This window comes from Pagrus major, chromosome 8 (genome assembly GCF_040436345.1).
Source record: "Pagrus major chromosome 8, Pma_NU_1.0".
In the NCBI taxonomy this organism is placed as follows: Eukaryota; Metazoa; Chordata; class Actinopteri; order Spariformes; family Sparidae; genus Pagrus; species Pagrus major.
In genome coordinates, this window is record NC_133222.1 from 1,964,650 (window position 1) to 1,983,556 (window position 18,907).

Here is an 18,907-nt window from a genome sequence, read left to right on the forward strand (position 1 = left end):
AGTTTAAGCAACTTTGACCATTTTAAAATTCTTCCGTCACCTGGAACGAGCCCTGCTGGGTCAAAGTACTGCGTCAGGACTGCAAAGATACAACACCAGTGTGTCGGTCCGGATGTTTCTACTTGTTAAAGTTATATGTGGTATTAAGAGCAATCCTCTATAGAAGACTGACACTTTTTATGAAACCAAAAACACAAAAGAAACGTTGTAAGGAACTAATTAAAAGTGTGTATATCTGTGTAACGCAGGCTGTAACATCTAAAAAGCTTTCTGGGTGAAGAAGCTGTGAGTGTAAATACAGCTGAGAAAACAGCTTCTGATCCTGAAGGACATGAGAGACACTTAAACCTTTAACAGCAGTGGACTGATGGTGGCTGGAGAATGGTTTTCCATCCACGCCTGGCATCGGCAGATAAAACCAAACACAGGAGCTGAGAGTGAACCAACAGACGGAGAGTGTTTGTTTCTCTGCTGATGGATGGAGGTGTTTGTTCTCCAGCAGGGAAGGTGGAGGAGATAATTTCCAAAACGCCTGTAACGTGGGAGGGCTGTCGAATCCGCGGCAGCTACTTTTATTTTCCTTATTAAAAACTCTATTAAGGTTTTTATTTGTTGATTTGATCATTTAGTTCAGCTGTGTGTCCTATTTCATCTGTACAATAGGAAGGATGTAATCAGACATTTTGAGAATAAAATCATCAGTACGTAAAGTTCCCGTTCAAAACATGTTCAGCACAGATGATCCGGTCCGGTCTGAAGCCTCCTGAACGGCACAGACTCATGTTTGATATTTAGGATTTAAAATCTGGATGATTTTACGTGCCAGACTACAACCAATGAGAGCTGACGGTGCCGCCAAGCAACAATAAACATTGTAGCCCTTGAGGCTAACGTTAGCTAGCATACGACTGTTGACAGAAACTTAAAATCTGACTTTCGGGTCTCGCTGAAGGATAGAAAACCCTCGCTGCCTGCATCTCCCCTCACATCCGCACCGCGCTTATCTCCATTTTGTTTATGTCTGCTTCCCCACGAGATAAGGAGCGATGTGATAGTGACTACTGTCATGTTTTGGTGACGCCTTCACATCCCGACAGGAATCATCATCACATCGATCTCAGACATCATTAACCGGAGCACTGGAGGACGTCGATGCTGCGTTCAACAGCTGAATATCTGAACGTTTAACTTCAATTCAGGAAACTGTTGGAGAATAAATGTCTGAGTCGTGGCTGGATGTCCACAGAGCTGTAAATCATTGGGTTCAGCCAGAACATCCTGCTGGGGAGTGAAACACATTCAAGCTCCTGCGAGCTGCTTCCTCTCAGCCAAGAAGTGGAGGAAGATTAAACACGGACTAACGTGTTTCTTCAGAGTTAATCTGCAGCCGTGACCACAAAACTCCATCACTCTGCAGTCCAACACTAACATGCAGGCAGAGAAACACGCTGCTTGATTGAAACTGAAGTGGAAATCCACCACGACATGTTGAAACACTTTGAACGCCACACAGCGGTTCATGTTCACCTCCTCCTCTCCCAGTGAGCTCTGCTGGTGTCCAGCCTGAGCGGACCAGTTCGATCGACGTGTACCATCACAGTCTGATACTTTCAGCTGATGTTTGAATGTCCAGACGTATGTTGCAGCTTCACATTTGTTCAGTTTTACGTTGAGACAACGTTGTGCTTGTGGTCCGGTTAGGTTTAGGGAAAGATCATGTTTGTTGGTTCTGTCGCCACAAACGCAGCCACACATTGTTCCAACGTCTCATCAGTATCCTCTGCTTTCACGTTTACAGACGTTGAGACGCCGTCTGTCTCTGTCGCTGACGTCAGCTCGTGTACATGTCGTGAACATAATATGATACGTTAGCAGAAATGTTGATCGGACAACGTTGAACTTTTTCAGATTTTCCTCTTTCTTCTGACATGAATCATCTCCTGACCCCTAGATTGGGAACCACTGGGCAAAAATGAGCTAATACCCAACATAATATGTACATTAGGTGGGTGTGTAATATGATATAATTATAAAGTACAACAGTAAAACACTGATGCAGCCATATTAACAATTTAACATACCGATCATCTGTTTGCAGACTCAGTGTCCTTTCACTTTCGATCCTTTAGTTACATTGTGTTACTAATACTTCTGTATGTTTGTATCACTGTGTTACATCATGTTCCCACAGCTCACAGATGAAGTTTGTTTTCTACAATCCTGAAATCCAGTTTGCAGCTTCAGTTGTCACCTGATGGCAGGTGAGTTGTTCCCGTCATCTCCACATCCTGCTGTTATAAGAGGAACAGTTATTGTGAGTACGTGCGTTGATGTGATAGAAACCAGTGAGTGCATTTTTTCCGAGCGTGAAGTTTTTATTGCTCTGTTTGTTTTAGAGCGTCTGAGTGTCGGTGTTGTGTTCAGGTCAGCCTGTGTTCGCTGGAAACCGCAGCTCTGTTTTATGAGCCCGAGCACGAGGGAGGGAGGGGGAGGACGTCCAAGCTGTGAATTCACTTCCCAGAATGCCCTTTTGTCCGACGTGCCACCGAGCAAGACTTACCGACACTCCAGGGGGATGAATGGTGATGAGTGGGTTACCGTGGCAACAGCGGTGTGTTGAATATGTGAGCGTGAGGGTCGTTGGGAGGGAGGGGGCGAGCGGAGACAAAGACGTAGAGTTTGTTTGTCGAAGTGTGAAGGGCGGAGGCGAGCGCTCAGCAAACGCCGTGCTCACGAGCTGGATGTCACGTGTGTGGAGAGCGACAGTGAACGACTTTATTTATTATTCCAGAGTCAGAAACAACCGCTGGAGTCCGGATTCAGAGTTAATTTCTGTGATTGAAGGACAAAATTATAAAAAGCTTCATGTTTTTTTATGTCTGAACTGAACCATCAAATGGAAATATTAAAATCCAGAAGTTTTGAATCACAAAATTAAGACATGTTTGGTGTTTTTGGAAACTTCAGTGTCGTCACTAAAATGTAAAAATAAAGCTCTGCAGGTTTGAGCAACATTTAGCTGCACAGTGTGAGTTTACGATGACGGACGATGGCACACCGTCTGGTTGTTGGAGAGTTTTAGAGAGTTTTCGTTTCACCTCACCTGTCAGCTCAACTCTTCGTTCTAGAAATGAATTATAACTACGAACAGTCGTGATCTTTAATCAGAGTCACAATGAGTGTATAATAAATTAAAGCTGTGTCCGCTGAATGATGCTACAGGATGAGATCACAGTCAGGACAACAACAAACAGCTGGGAGAAGCTCACCTGCTGTACCAACGGGCCGGTATCTCACCTTTCAGAGAAACTTATTGATTCGACTGAATGACTTGTTTACATGCAGAGCGGGGAAGTGAGATCCGATCATCCCAGGATACTCGAGACTCTTGTAGGTGTGTTTGATGTCAGGTGTGACTGGACGGACTTACAGCTGTTCACCTGTGATCGGATCGATCAGGACGCATGTTGATACCAGGTCTGAACAGCAGGTGATACTACAGGTGAGTATAGGTCTTAATAATGTATCAGGCAGTGTTGTAAAAAGTACCCAAAACACATACATACAAGTCTTAAAAGTATCTATTAAATGTACTTCAGTATCAAAAAGAGAAGTAAAAACTACATTATAAATATATTTACACGTATAAATACACTGTTAGTTGGCTGATTACTCACCCGGCTGATTATCCAATCTGATATTTTGCATTTGTTTTGGTTTTTTTAATCCGATTGCCGATTAAATAAAAAAATCAATTTAAAATTGTGCTTCTTTGGCTCTGATGCAGCTTAGAGCAATCCGCGAAGTAACTAGTAAATAAGTTGTCAAATAAATGTAATGGAGTAAAAAGTACAATATCTGCCCCGGTGACACTGCAGATGTGATCACTATCAGGACTTCAGACACTTTAATATGTTTTATTGCTGATGTTTCTTCACTTTTACGTTGAATGCAGGACTTTAACTTGTATCAGAGTATTTTTATTTTGTGATTTTGATACTTTAGGACTCAATTTTCTCCACAAAGATAACAAACAGCCTCCTTTCACTTCATGGGGGGGTCGGGGGGGATTAGTATCGTCTTTCATTCCCCCTCAGGGGAGACCACATGACCCGGCACACCAGAGAGAGGCAGCGAGGAAAGATAGGAAAAAAAAAAAGAGAGAGAGAGATGTTGGGCCCCGCTGCTCCGAGCTGTTCAATGAAAACCACATGTAGGACAGAAGGAGGGGGTGAGGTGTGTGTGTGTGTGTGTGTGTGTGTGTGTGTGTGTGTGTGTGTGTGTGTGTGTGTGTTCGGGGGGGGTGAGTGTAATGACTAAAAACCCAGCCTCTGACACAGAGAGGAGGGAGGCACCCCGAGCTGCGCTGACATTCCCAACAAGCATTGCAGGGGAGAAGACTGTGTGTGTGCGTGTGTGTGACATACAACTAAAAACCAGTGAGTGATTGTGTGTGTGTGTGTGTGTGTGTGTGTGTAACCAGCGGAGGAGGCTTTAACTGTACAACACACACTCTCACACACACATAACTGTGAGCTCTGGGCTTCGGTGCGGCTGCAGGACTCAGAGCTGCCGTCAGTGTCGAGGAGGAAACTGAAAAGAAGAAGAAGAAGAAGAAGAAGAGGAGAAAGTTTTATCCTCAGAGGCTCGTGTGACCTGTTTTGTTTCTGCCAGAGGAGAAGAAGAAGAGTTAGAAGTAGCAGAAGAAGAAGAAAAGAGACCAACATGTCCAACGCTCTGCTGAGGAGAAACTCCAGCAAACAGGGTTTACAGAACCTGATGAGGTATGTGGTCGATGTTCTGGTTTCTGTTTGTTTGTGTTGTACACACACAGAAAGAAGCAGCTCAGGTTAATATTTAAACAACACACACACACACACACACACAGAGACAGACACACACACACACACTGATCACAGACCGGCTCTGAACACACTTTATTAACCTGTGTTCATGTTTGGAGGCTGCGTGTGTTTTTGTGTGAACCCGTCTGTCTGAATGGGAACAGTGGGATTACTGGCAGTGTTTTGGGTCACGCAGGGTTTTGGGGGGATTTTGGGGGTTTTGGATCGACTTAGCTCCACTCACATGAATTAATCGTAACAAAGGAACAGTATTAAAAATCAGTTAGGCGCATTAATCTTTATTATTTTCCCTTTAACACACAGTTAAAACACGTTTGATTAGAGCAGAATGAGCTGAACGAAGGCAGGAAATGTAAATGTTGGGACTCACTGGGAGGTTCGAGGCGAGCTGGACGCCTCGAGGCTTCACAGAGAGGGGAAGTGGTGTCGCTGACCTGTGTCAGAGGTGAAAGGTCACCTGAGTCAGTCTTTTGTTATCTGGGTGCTTTCGGGTGGCGGCGCGTCCTTTTTCTGTTGGTTTTCATCCTGTGTCAGGTTCCAGTTTGACTCTTCGGAGTTTTTGTCTTTTGGTCATCGTGTCGGATCAGACGATCACGTTAACTCTCGCTGTGACTCGACTCAGAGACGTCGCATGTCGACACTCTTTCATAACTTGAGTGACACGTCGAGGTGAGTCGGACTGACTCGGCTGACTTGACATCTTGGTTCATTTGTGTCTTACATCATGTACGTGGTGTCTCCCCTCCTGACTGAACGTCCTGTTCTTATGTGCACTCGCTCTTTATAAATCTCCTCCTGACTTCCTCCTCTGCAGCTGTAGTAATCACTGCAGCCACTGGAGGCCGCCACCTTAAACACACGTAAATACAGGTCGTAATGAGCTGTTTGAAGAGAGGCCTGCTTCGTCACCTGACATCCTCCTTTGCTCCACCAGAGGTCGCCAGCTGAAGATAAACATGGTTGTGATAAGCTGCTTGTAAAGACGACCTGTGCAGCTGTTTTTCTGCTGAGGAGACGCTGCAAATTCACAGCCAGCTCACAAATTAACACATCATGTCAGATTAATCAATATAAAAAAATGTGCTAAGCTCAGCTAACCTACAGCCGCCTGTGACTTTATATCTAATGGATGTATACGTGTGGTTTTTGAGTCTAAACATCGAAGAATAACTTTGTTCGAAGGCAAAGTTCTAGTGACTTTCTGTTCTCTCTAAGCTGATACATGGATTTGTAACGTAAAGCCTCTGAGCTGTGGCCTTGTGAGCGGGTCGGGGCGTCTCAGTCGGTGTGGAGGTGTTATAATCAGCCAGCGCGGCGTAAACCTCTGAGTCACAGCGAGACCAGCGGTCGGCCTGGATGTTTATGAAGCAGATAACAGCTGGAGGAGGCGGCGTCTCGCTGTGATTCAGTCCACTCAGCAGATGGCATCGGTCTGGCTGACAGCAGCGGTGACATCACTCCTGAAGCAGCGCGACGTCGGGCCGGGCCGCTGAAACTGTTTGACATCCCGCGTCCACAGCAGACGGCCTGATTCATGCTGCAGTTGTTAGGCTCTGAGCTGCTGAGGAGTTCAGGATGAGTTTCAGACAAATTGTTTCAGTTTATTAACTTTGAGGATTCAGAAATATTTCTATGGTTTATTTGTTGAGATATATTGTTCAGCAGCTGGAGCAGCCTGGAGTCTAAGATGTTCAAGTTCAGTCTTCATGAGAACAACATCTGTGTATTTATCGGCGTTTCTTCACCTTTTATCTGACAGTCATTGTTGATGTTTTGTCAAATTTTTCAAGCCTGTTTCTGATAAATAATCTGAGACAAATAAAGGCACCTGGCAGCACTGACAGTCTCTGTGGTTTATGTAAGAGCAGTGGTGGAAAGCAACAAAGTACATTTACTCAAGTACAACTTTAAGGTATTTGTACACATTTATCTCACAGCTTCAGATTATTACACACCAAACATGAAAGATTTCGACTCGACAGAGAAAAGAAAACGACTTGAGACCCGACGTGCACATGAAAGTTAAAGACTGGATGTATTTCACAGTGTAAAGTGACGGGGAGGATATAGATTATTAAATAAGTGAGCCTGAGTGACTTGACCGGCCTTAAAGGAACAGATTACCCCAAAATGAAAATTCAGTCGTTATCTGCTCACCTGTCAGGTGAAGTCTCGTAGTCCACAAAACATTTCTGGAGCTTCACAGTAAAACAGAGTTGCAGCATTCTGCTAAACAACTGAAGCAGCTGGAGACTTGATTTAAAACGGAAAAACAACCAAAAACCGTCAAATGGCTCCAAACAGCTCATGACATGCGGACGAGCTCGTGCATCCACTTCAGACGAGGTGTACGCTAACGCTTTTAGCTTAGCAGCTACAGTGATTTGGGATCTCTGGGCTTCTGGAGACTTGGATTATGCCAGACGAGCTGTTTGGAGCCAATTTATGTTTTTTTGTCTCCAGCTGCTTCAGTTGTTCAGCAGAACGCTACAACTCTGTTTTGCTGTGAAGCTTCAGAAATGTTTTGTGGACTACGAGACTTCACCTGACTTTCATCTGCTGGATTTCCATTTTTTGGTGAACTGTTCCTTTAAATAAAGACTCGACTTGCCCAAGAACAAACGATGGAGTCACATGATGGAGTCGCTTGTCTTTTGCCAACAACAACAAAAACATTAAAAACTGTGCATGTCATGATGACATCACTGCAGTTATTCTCGTCTTGTACAAACTAAAATGAAAGATAAGTGAAGTGGAAGCGTTCAAACTCCACATGAGGGGCGTTTGATTTTGACGCCCTTGTAGCTTTTATGGGTTGTGACAGTCGCTGTTCACCACCCGTCTGTTGATTGATCTGTTTTCTCTTTAAACCTCCGTCCTGACCACCTGACCCGGTTGTCTGCGACTGGTTGATACTGAACATCACCAGTTCATCATCAGTTTGTTTTGTATTTCAAACTGCTGTATTTCCATATTCAGCTCTCAGACCGTCTGTGTATCATCATGCTTATCTGCTGTTACTCAAACTGAACACGACGTCATGAGAAAGACCCGCTGACTGGAGCTCAGACCGGGTCGTTATCAGATCGTGTGCCCCTCATCGCGGCGGGTCGAGGCAGCCGGGCTGTTTCCAATCTGCTCTCTCTGCGATGTGATGTCATCCAGGAGGCATACCTGCTTCAAAACAAGCTGCCTGCTGCGACCTCTGACCCCTGAATCCCCCCCACATATCGGCGGGTGTCCTCGGTATTTACGATACGGGCAGATAAGAGACTGAGGAATGTTTCCGGGGGGAGGGAGGGTGGAGCTGGTGAGTGATGGGGGCGCTGAACTCTCCCTCCCTCCACAGGTTGTCTGGATTAAACGGGCAGAGGGAAAGTAAACAGAGTGAGGCTTCCTGTTTCCAGGAGTCATATCTGTGAGAGCAGATGATGGTTTTTATCTCCACTTCAGTGAGACGACGTCACGTCGAACACTGACAGCAGAAACTCCTCTCTGATACAAACTGCTCTGATAATAACTGAACTCCTTTAACCTTGTCCGACTCACGATGGACAGTTTTTTTAAAAAAAGGAAGAAACTCTTATCAGCACAGCTGATTTGTTGCTGCAAAGTCTTTGAGAAAACTGCGGATGTCGTATTATCTTCATTCATCCAGAGCTGGAGGGAATAAATCACCTCATCCACATGGTTTAATAATTCAAAGGCACCAACTTCTAATGTGTAGGAACAAATTAAGAGATTTAAAGTCGAGCTGAAACTAAAAATGTCTTTTTCAGATCACGTCCACGGTCACATTTTTCTATCAAAATCATTCAGAATTCCTTCCTGTAAAACTCAAACTCACGCATGCTTACATATTTTAAGCTTGTACTAACCATTTTCAACCAATAACATCATTCCACCCGTCAATCAATCTTCATCTTTAGCGGTGAGCGAGTGGCACAGAGCTGAAGTGGACACAAACACAAAGTTATAACTTTATTCACTGATTTTGGTGAAACTGGATCATTTTATGAGACGATGTCCTCCGGCTGCTCTGCCTGAACCCGGAGTTTCCTGATGAACAGCAGCTTTACTTGTTGCTAAAGTAACTGCTAACTGTACCGAGCTCCTGGTGAACACTGCCGGTGTCGAGTCCAAACAGACACTCAGAGATCATCTGCAGAGAGTTTGACGACAGGGAGTCCAGTATCGATGTGGTTTAGCTGCTCTTAAACAGTTTGTCACCAGGCTAACGTTAGCGGTCCCACTGGGCCCGGGTTGCCAGGAGCTAAACCCGATGTAGCGTTATTTCCCGCTCGTGTTTAGCCGGCCTCTGCTCACTTCATCGTCCCTTCCTACCTGACCGTCTTTGCAGGAAACGCGTGAATATGCGGAGGCATTGCTCGACTTTAAAGGTATTAGTTACTCATGTGGGAATGAAATCAAAGTTTTTGTGCCCGGCCTGAACCAGAATTCTTTCCCAGCCTCTCTGGTCAGAGGAAAACTCTCCTCTTCACCTCCGCTCTCTTGTTTTCTGCTTCTTTGGAGGAAAAATGAAGCTTCGGGTAAAATCAGACGTTTGTTTTCTTTGGATCTCAGAGAACGAAGCCTTTGCTGCAGTTTTTAGATTTTGGTTTATTTAGTTTCACAGTAAAGTATTTTCTTCTGTTCTCTCAGACTCCAGTTAAACTTTATTGCAGTCCCTCGTGATGAGGTTTTTCTGCAGATTCATGTTCGTCAGGTCGTTCTGACGCGTCTCCTCCAGTTGAAGCCTGTGTGCAAACTGAGCTGCAGCCCATTAGAGCTCTGCATGTGGGGGACAGACACCCAGACATAACAGGGTGATTACTGTCTGCTTGACGTCTCAGGGGGGTTTGTTGGACCTCTGGTCATGAGAACTGCTGTGTGACTACATGGAGGTCCTGTCTGTGTCCAGGATACATACAGTCAGCTGCAGTGTAGGAATATAATCCCTGTTGTTCTACTGTCGACTGTTGCAGTCTGATCATTGAGAGGACTTTCTCAGTAAAAGATGGAGGTTAGTTTACCCGACTGTTTGTATTAATGGACTAAAAAGTAGCATTTGAAGCTTTCATAAAGTCATAATTTGTATCCAGTCTTGATCATTTATATTCCTTTAGTCCGTAAGTGTCGACTGATCAAAACATGTTTTCTGCTGTTGTTGGTATGTTTGTGTTATTTGTGTTGCTGCCTGCAACATGAAAGCGTCTCTACCTTCTTCTGTTTAGTCTCCACCTCAGGACAGCCCCTGGAGGACAGCGAGCGTTCCCACTGTGGAAGGTTTTCAGTTGTTTTCTAAACGCAGCTGAACAAAAAACAAAGAAAAATGATGATAATCAAAAAGTTTTTAATGACAGTAAAATGTTTTAAAGTCGACAGAGAGCAGGTTAATCTGAGGCTGCAGTCGTGAAAACAGTATTTCCCTCCTCCATCGTACAATGCCTCGTCAAACTGCTGCAGTTATTCTGGTAATGTGTAATAAATTACATTTTGGAAGTAACTTGTCGATGGAGATGTGTTGAGAATCGTGAGGTCAGTGAAGAGTCACGTCTCTTCTCAGATGGCGAAAACATGTTTTCTGACGCCAACTTGTATCGTTAAAAATAAGAAGGTCGTCATTGCACCGTGTGTTAAATAAAAAAAGTTCCTGTCCATTTTAAGACCTGAAGACGTCGACAGTGAACTTATAGAAGCTGCAACACTTTAAACAGCAGTTTGACTTCCAGGCAGCCGCAGCCCCCGGCTCCTTCCTCATAACTCGTCTGGTGACTCCAGTGGCTGTTTTTTCCTTGGATGTGTGTCGTCTTGTTGTTGTGTCAGAGTGATTCAGTGCCCTCCGCCGCCCGACTTGTCTCAACACAACAGTGACTTCATCTCACAAACGTCTTCCCACCGTCCTCGTCTGTCCCGCGGAGCTGGCAGCCCTTCAGGCTGAAAGGAAACCGTGTTATTATTGTGTCATTCATCCGAGTCATCCCACCGATGACAGCATGTGTGCTTACACAAGAGCAGCTGAGGCCTTTAATACCTCTACCCTCTCTGCTCCTGACGGTGAATCCCTCTTTTCAGTGTCGATCCGGTGAATCGCTGCCGGACAATAAAGCTGAAGCCGGGACAAGTGCAGGCAGATAGACGCCAACGATACGTGATTTAGACGCTCTGTTGGCAGGTGATGCTGCTTTCATCTGGTGTCAGGTTTCTTTTTGTGGTCTTGTCTTGCTGAAGGTTTATTTTTTTATTTTAAGTTGCCGCAAACCTTCCAGCAACCAGCTGCGTCTCCACAACACGTCAACCTTTTCCTCAAAGAAACAGTAAAAACACATCAGTTTAATCCGTGCGTCCTCGTCTGTCTCCGCACAAAGACTGGAAACTTATCTGGTACAACTTAAATTCAATTGTCTTCTCTACCTTGTAATTATATTACTATTATTAAATTACAGTCAACTTTTTAGATCAACTGTGTGGGCCGGCTAGAAAGTAGTTTTTATTTAGTCACAAATCACATTTATAGTTGACTAAAACTGAAACAACTGGTCTTTAATCAATTAGTTGATGGCCGGCAGATTAATCTGCAACAATTTTGCTCATTGAATCATCATGTTGGTCAGAATATTCTCTGGCTGCAGCTTCTCAAAAACTGTTTTTCTTTGTCTTTATATTCACTCTTATTATTTCCCTTCTCTGGTCTCACTGCTCCCTCGTGTCGACTCAGCTCAGGTGTGTCATTGTGACTGACCTCCAGGGCTCAAGGGCACCGCGGCAGCCGCCACCTGAGGGAACGTTGTCGGAGGCCGCGTGCCCAGTCTTGCTTCTGGTGTCACTTTACAGAGTAACGACAACAAAAGACAAAAGAAAAGCTGCTCGACCTCCGCTGAGGAAGAGAAAGTGTTGTGCACATGCTGTTGTGATTGTGCGGAGAGGCATCGTTACCTCGATACAGTCCAGACCGCTCTCGGGGAAGATTTCCACCCCGCCGCGACGATTAGACGACACGAGCGAGAGGGGGAGATCTGGGTTTTTGATAAAACACAGGACGAGGAGGAGGAAGTGAAGCTGCCGGTAATCCCGGTACTTTACAATCACTCTGAGGAAGGATTAATCATTTAGTCTGAATCAGAAGTTTGAGCCGCGGCCAAGTATGACAGAATCCCACAGCGCTGATTACAGAGAGGAGACGTAACGAGGAGGAAGAGGAGGAAGAGTTCAGCTCAGACTGCTGACGGCACAGTTTCTATACACAACTGAGCTGCTGGAGGTGAAGGAAGTGAACCTAAAACTGGCTCCACATCCAAGAACTACAACATTAAAATGCTCCTATATGTTTTTGTTAGTGAGTAATTTATAATAACACAGAGAGCTGCAACAAGCCAATATTCTGTTGGAAGAACATTTTCGGTCATTTTTCAAACAAAAATGTGAAACATTTGCTGCTTTTCTTTAGTAAATGAAGAGACTTTTGAGTTTATGACTGTTGAATGTTTTTGCATTTTATTGCCTGATAGATTCATCTTAAAAAATATTCATCGATATCGCAAGTAATCATTAGTTCCAGTCAGAGCAACATATGAGAGGAGGTCGTCTGCATAATAAGTACTTTACTTTTGATACTCTCGTACATTTTGTTGATAATACTGCAAATACTTTTGTACTTTTATCCTATAAAGTAAACACGCAGCGATTCAGACTAAATGTTGGCTTCACGACCACCGGGACCGACTGTGAAAGCAGCTGATTATGACCCATATTGGTGTTTGTTGTTAGGCGGCGACCTCTAGTGGTTGTTGTAATTACTATGGGAGCAAAGGAGGAAGTCGGGTAGTATACAGAGGAATAAAGTCTTTATAGGGAGGAGGACAGGGTGGATGTTTTGGATAAACAAGCACACGACTTTGACTCAGGAGGTCGTTTGTGTCCAGCGTGAAGTCAAGTCGGGGTTAGCGTTAACATATTTTTTAGTAATTTTGATCCTAACCAACTGCAACCAGATGATGAGGCGCCAGTCGCTGTTGTTTTGAGAAGTCTCAGTCAGTCAACCTGTTCAGTCCTTCAGGTACGAGGACGTGTTGTCTCTACATAAACTCCTGCTATGCTACATTTTAGCATTTCCCACTGTGCTGTGTTTACCACCACATGCATCCTGATTTCTGCAGTGATGGATGTTAAAGTTTAACTAAAACCTTCCAGGAAGTTTTTATTTTGAAACTCAGCTGTCTGTAGCTGCCGTCCTATCTGACCTGAGTGAACCGTCCGGACACAGCGACCGCTGCCTATCTGCTGCCTGCAGCGCCTCTAAAACAAACAGTTTGCCCTGAGTGTTACCTTCACACCACCCAGCTCCTATCAGGGAGATTCTGACCCACATCCAGCTGTTCTCCGGCCTCTGCACCTCTGTCCCTTCATTCATTTCCTCTTCCTGCCCACAGGAAGCAGGAGGAGGAAGTGATGCTGAGTTAGGAGCTCATCAGTGTCCTGGTGCCAGACCTCTGAATCACCGCCCACATCAGAGCTAATAGATCAGACGTGAGCTGTTGGGATGATTTTTTCTGTTTCTGTTTTGTTGATGTGTACGCCAGAGAAATCCACACGTTCTCTCCAGGTACCGCTGGGTTTCATCTGGTCGCCTGTCGGGAAACACAAGCGAGTGAGAGTCAGTGAATGTGACCAAACATTCGCATCAGATAGATTTTCATCAGTACAGACGTGTTGATTGTTTAACAATAGAAGACTACAACTCCCATGATCCCACGCTCCTTCACAACCTCGTCACACTACATCTTTTATTTTCATCGTTTCATCGAGTCGTAGCAGAAGTTTCACACTGTGTGTTTAAGGTTTATTAAACCCTGTGAGTGAATTCACAAACCACCAGCAGTATATAAACTACTATAATATAATAATTATTCTGAAATGGGTATTTTGATACTTTTTGGTGTTAAAGTGACGTAAAGTGTTCGTCTGAAGGGCGTCGCTGAGAATTCCCGCATGTGTGCGTCGTCATGTTTCGGCGCGTCGTCTCTGGATAAATACAGATTAACATTGTTTGTAATAAACGTTGTGATGTCATGCAGACACGAGGTGAAGAGCACGTGTGTTTATCCTGCAGATAAACAGCCGCCGGCGTTTCTCATCTGAGGCCCGACAGATGTTCCTCCGACCGGATCTCTGACTCTCTGTTTGAGAATCTGAGGAGGCCCGAGAGACGACGAGTCTGTCGTCTGTCGCAGGAGACGCATGTTTCTCATTAAAGTTTTTATTGTAATGAAAGAGTTTTAATACGAGAGAAAATCAGTCATGTGTGAAAGTCAGTTTTTGAGTGATTGATTTTGTAACTTTTCTTGTTTGTCCATGAAAATCATCCCCAGAGCTGTACACACGAGGGTTTACTCTCTAAAGTTTTGTCATCAAGAAGAATAAAAGTACTCGAGTAAAGTACTGATTCACCTGAGTTGTATTTAAATACTCTGTTACTTCCCACCTTTCCTGACCGTCCTGTGTCCTCCCTCGTCTCCAGGCTGACGGCTCAGAGGAGCATCGAGGACGCCGAGGAGGTGGAGCGGGAGCGTCGTCGACGAGCTCGGGAGGCTTCGCGCTGGTCGAACGGCGGCTCGCTGCCCGGAGACTTTTCCCCTGAGAACGAGACGCCGGCAGAAGAGAACATGTAAGTACAGACACACTGAGACAGATCAGAACAAAGACAACAAACAGGACACACAATGATAATAATGAACACACAAAGACGAGACCGATAACAGCGACGATGAAATGAATGAAATGTTACGCAGGCAAAGCTGCTAACTGACGACTGACTGACGTCACACAGGCGACACTGGATCTCTGGGAAGGAGTGAGGTCCACAAATACACCTGCAGTGAGAGCGAATCTCCTAAATATCATTTTTCTTAATTACCAAAGAGAACAGCCTCGTTGAAGTCATGTAACAAAGCATCGTTTAAATGCTCCAGTGAGTTTAAATGCTTAACTTTGATCTTCATGACCTCAGCGCTCGTTCTCGGATCATGTTTGAGGTCAGACGTTCAAACCTGACATCAAACGGTGGTTGAATTCCTGGTTCACTTCATCATGAGAACCCAGGAAGTTATCAAGTGCAGAACATTATTCATTCACTTCCTTCATGTCCGACGACTTCCTGTACAAGCTGCTAACTGTGTGACTGTTATTTCTTCTGGTGATGACTGCGACTTTAAACAGTCTGTCGTCATGTTTCCCAGCTGTGAAACTCAAACCGTCTCCCTGCTGCCCGCCGCTGCTCGTCGCTTTACTTCACGGATGTCTGGTTACATAAAACAAATGTTTCCATTGGGGGAAAAAGCTGCAAACAACCTTCTTCCCTCCCGTCGTGTGGATGTGAGGACGAACACGCAGCTGCCTTCTCATTACACAACCTCCAAAGAATGTTTACTACAAAGTGTCTCGAGGGGAAAAACCACCACCGCGTCAAAGCTCGCGGCGTCTCAGCCGACTTTTAATTTCAGCCTCTTAATAACAGCTCCGACACCTTCTCCTCCGTCACATCACAGTCGGACGGTTTCGGGCTGCGGTGACTCGTCGTGAGGTGGATCCTCTGCAGCCTGTAATTGGAAGGTTTCCTGGACAAGAGGCAGCGATGATGTAATGCTGTTTTGAAATCCCAGAAGTTTCCTGCCTCAGCAGAGGTCAGAGGTCACGTACTGGCAGAGAGGTCTGACTGGTACCAGAGGAAACTCTAGATGGTTTATTTTCCTTTTCAGAGATCCTTTATTGATTTGTTTGGGACGAGGGTTCACTCTGGACAGAAACTGACATTGTAACAAACTGAATTTCTATGTTTTGTTGTTTGTTGTTACACGACAACAGCTTGTTTATGTGGTTGACCAGGTACAGTAAAGTAGTATATGAGAGTGTCAGCTGAACGCTGTGGGTGTGAACACACTGACTGCTGTAAAGCTGAGCGATCTTTGTTTTATTCATGTGATGAGTCGTGTTTCTGTTTTTAATCCCGTGGACATGTTTGACATCAGAGAGTCGGACCGTTCAAACTGAAAACCCTCGACTGACTCGCTCCTGTCCAGGTGTCGACACGCAGAAACAGAACCGTCGCCGCTCGTTAAGGCTGATTAGCTGCTGAGAGATCAGGCAGAGACTCCCATCATGCAGTGGGGCTCCGCCGGCCTCCGGAGCGTCTTAATCATCTGGGGAATGTCGAGAGAATTCCTTTGTGCCGGCTGGGAACACAAAACACTCTGTGATGGCTCTGATTCAGGGGAGGGGAACAGCCGCAGCTGCTGCGCTGATTATAATGAAAAGTTGACTTAATTAAAATGTAACACTTAAAGTTCAATCATCAGATAACAGCCAGGTAGATTATACTGCAGTGGTTTCTGTGCAGGAGGAGCTGCTCATGTGTCCAGATATGGATCTGATGTGGAGATGATCATTAAATATATAATGTAGTTTATAAAAAAATGTCTCTCTGCTCATCTGAGTCGTGTAACCAACAAGTTTTATTCTCCCGGTGAGCTGATTATTAACTCATTACTGGTTGAGGTGAGAAGATACGATGACACGTTCAGCTGTTAAACTAGGAGAACGTACAGGTGGAAATAACAATCTGACCCTCCAGCGAGACATTTAGTCTTGACGATGCTGTCGGTGTGTCTTCCTCCAGAGATTAAAAATATGAAGTGTCGTGTAAATCCAGCAGGTGGATGTGAAGATGTTTTGCTGTGGACCAGATTGTTGGACAGATTAAAGACGGATGCAGTCGTCCTGACTGTCGTCCTGATGGCTGCACATTACGTCCATGTGTCTGTGACCTCGTCGCTCTGAGCCTCTGTTTTTACCGAACTCTGGACGGCTCATTACTAAAATCACTTCGTGCCTTCTGACGGACACAAACTGAGCTCCTGAGCTGCTGTCAGGAGCCCGACCGTCACTCCTGAAGTGAATGAGCTCAGGAAACGACGACCTCTGAGCTTCTCAAGAGAAGAATCGACAAGTTAAACCTCCACCAGCAGAGACGGCCTCATCCCGGCTGACTGACGGGCCTCTGAAACTGACCCAGACAAGGACAGCAGGGCAGACGCTGAATTAGAAGTAACGCTTCCCAACACATCTGCTCCCACCTCCAAGATCTCCTCACAAAAGAAATCAAAACTTGAGACTGACTTCAGGCTGGAGAGGGTTTCTGAATCCTGTCCAAACCTTTCAGCCACATCACATCAACGCAGACGGAAAACAAAGAGGACTTGTAGAAAATATGCGAGGAACCCGTCAGAGAGGCTCAGGCTGCTCGGGATAACTACAGTTTGCTCGATGTCGCAATATTCACAATAACCGTGATATTAAAGGAGCATTATGTAGTTTTGGAGAAGAAATTCAAACTCAGAATTTTTATATTTACAATATTATTGAGGTAATAACACACAGGTCTCCATCAGTGAATCAACAAGCTGTTCTCAGAGGAAAATAAGGTCCCAGAACACTGTCTGAAGCTAGAGAGGTGGCAGGGTCCGCCACATATAAACAAAGTAAAACAGTATAAACTGTGTTGTCCTTTAAGATCAGTTTGTTTATTCAGTCGTGAAAGTTTGTTTATTTGGTTTGTTAAAGCATGAAAATCTATCAACAAAGATTTTTCTCTTCTGTTTTAAAATTTCTGCCAAAAACTACGTAGTGCTCCTTTAAAAAAATGAAATATTGACATTGTGTTAATGCACACGTGATAATATCGTGTAAATAATTGAAATGGAAAATGTCGTTGTTCTTTTTGGACACTTCTTTTACAGTTATGCTCACAGACTCTCTCCACATCTGAAACTCGTATTTTCAGGGTAAATTATTTGCCAAAAAATAAAAACAAAAAACACAACAAATAAAGTTGAAGACAGATTTGAAGAATTCACTCAGCCGCTGCAGTCACGCTGTGAAAAGCCCTGCAGCCTCGTGGAAAGTTTTAGAAGTTGCTTTTGATTCTTCCTGTTTTGCTGCTGTCGGTTTGTTCCTCAGTATGAAAACTGTTTCATGCGTGACTGAGAATTAAACATTAAACAAATTAAACACATTAAACATATGTTTCAAAGAAAAATGGACAAAATCACACAAAAACATGATGCTGGGGGGAAAAACCATGAGAGAAAATCAGTAAAGTTACAGTTTATTTATTTAAAACTGGCGTCCACACAGTCACAGTGTGTTTAAATGTTTAATAACCAAGGACTCCCCGTCTCGTCCTCAGGTACGACGGCGACTGGAAGCCGAGCAGCTCTCCGTCTCTGGAGGAGGACGAAGGCTTCAGCGACTGGACTCAACGCCGAGAGAGACGGAGGCAGCAGCGCCTGCAGGAGCTCAACCAGGGAGGCGAGGAGGACGAGGACGAAGAGGAGGTACCGATAAACAAAGCTGTAAAGACCGTCCAGGCCTCGGTCACGTCTTCCAGCCGGCTCCAGAGACAAGAGCAGGAAGAGGTGGACAGGAGCAAGATGGAGATGGAGGTGGAGATGGAGAGGAGGAAGGAACGCGAGGAGGAGGCAAGGGTGAGGGTGAGGAGGGAGAAAGAGAGGGAGGAGGAGGAGAAGAGGAAGAGCGAGGAGGCGATGACCAGGAGGAAGGAGGAGATTCAGAGACCGAATACAGAGGTGAGGCTTCCTCAGAGAACACCTGCCATGTTTGAGTGAGTCAAGTCATCTGAGACGTCAACGTTCAGGTCTCTGACCTCTGACCAGCATGAGTAAAAGATCTGTTGTGTTGAACTTTTCATGTTCAGGTGGAGAGAAGAAAAGAAGTTAAAATCTCCTACACGTCCAAGGTTGTCCTCCAGCAGGAGCCCAAACACAACAGCGCCAACAGAGACACGACCAGCGAGGAAGTGACGTCATACATGAACAAGACAAGAAGGTCCAGCAGGTGTGTCGTGTGTTTTATTTACAGCTACAGTGAATACTGATAAAAACTTAACTTCATCACCCAGTACAGCAGCAGATCACCATTTATCTGAGTATTCAGTTACTTGACTTGGTCTTAAAAACGTCCCGGTGTGC

General features: G+C 44.9%; 1 protein-coding gene and 1 long non-coding RNA gene across 3 annotated transcripts in view; both read left to right on the top strand.

Moving 5' to 3' along the window:
* The first annotated feature begins 4,458 nt into the window (after positions 1-4,458).
* Positions 4,459-18,907, top strand: part of lsp1a (lymphocyte specific protein 1 a) — a 28,712-nt gene continuing 14,263 nt past the window's right edge. The window contains exons 1-4 of one of the 2 annotated variants that reach the window (XM_073472865.1): positions 4,459-4,784; positions 14,383-14,529; positions 18,106-18,505; positions 18,634-18,773. In XM_073472865.1, coding sequence (XP_073328966.1) covers positions 4,726-4,784; positions 14,383-14,529; positions 18,106-18,505; positions 18,634-18,773 — 746 coding nt within the window. In that variant the 5' untranslated portion in view covers positions 4,459-4,725. The remainder of the gene's footprint in view (positions 4,785-14,382; positions 14,530-18,105; positions 18,506-18,633; positions 18,774-18,907) is intronic. The other variant, XM_073472867.1, reaches the window with a different exon arrangement.
* LOC141001511 (uncharacterized) lies at positions 5,015-6,704 on the top strand. The gene is made up of 2 exons (XR_012179589.1): positions 5,015-5,534; positions 5,680-6,704. It is a non-coding gene; the product is annotated as an uncharacterized lncRNA (long non-coding RNA).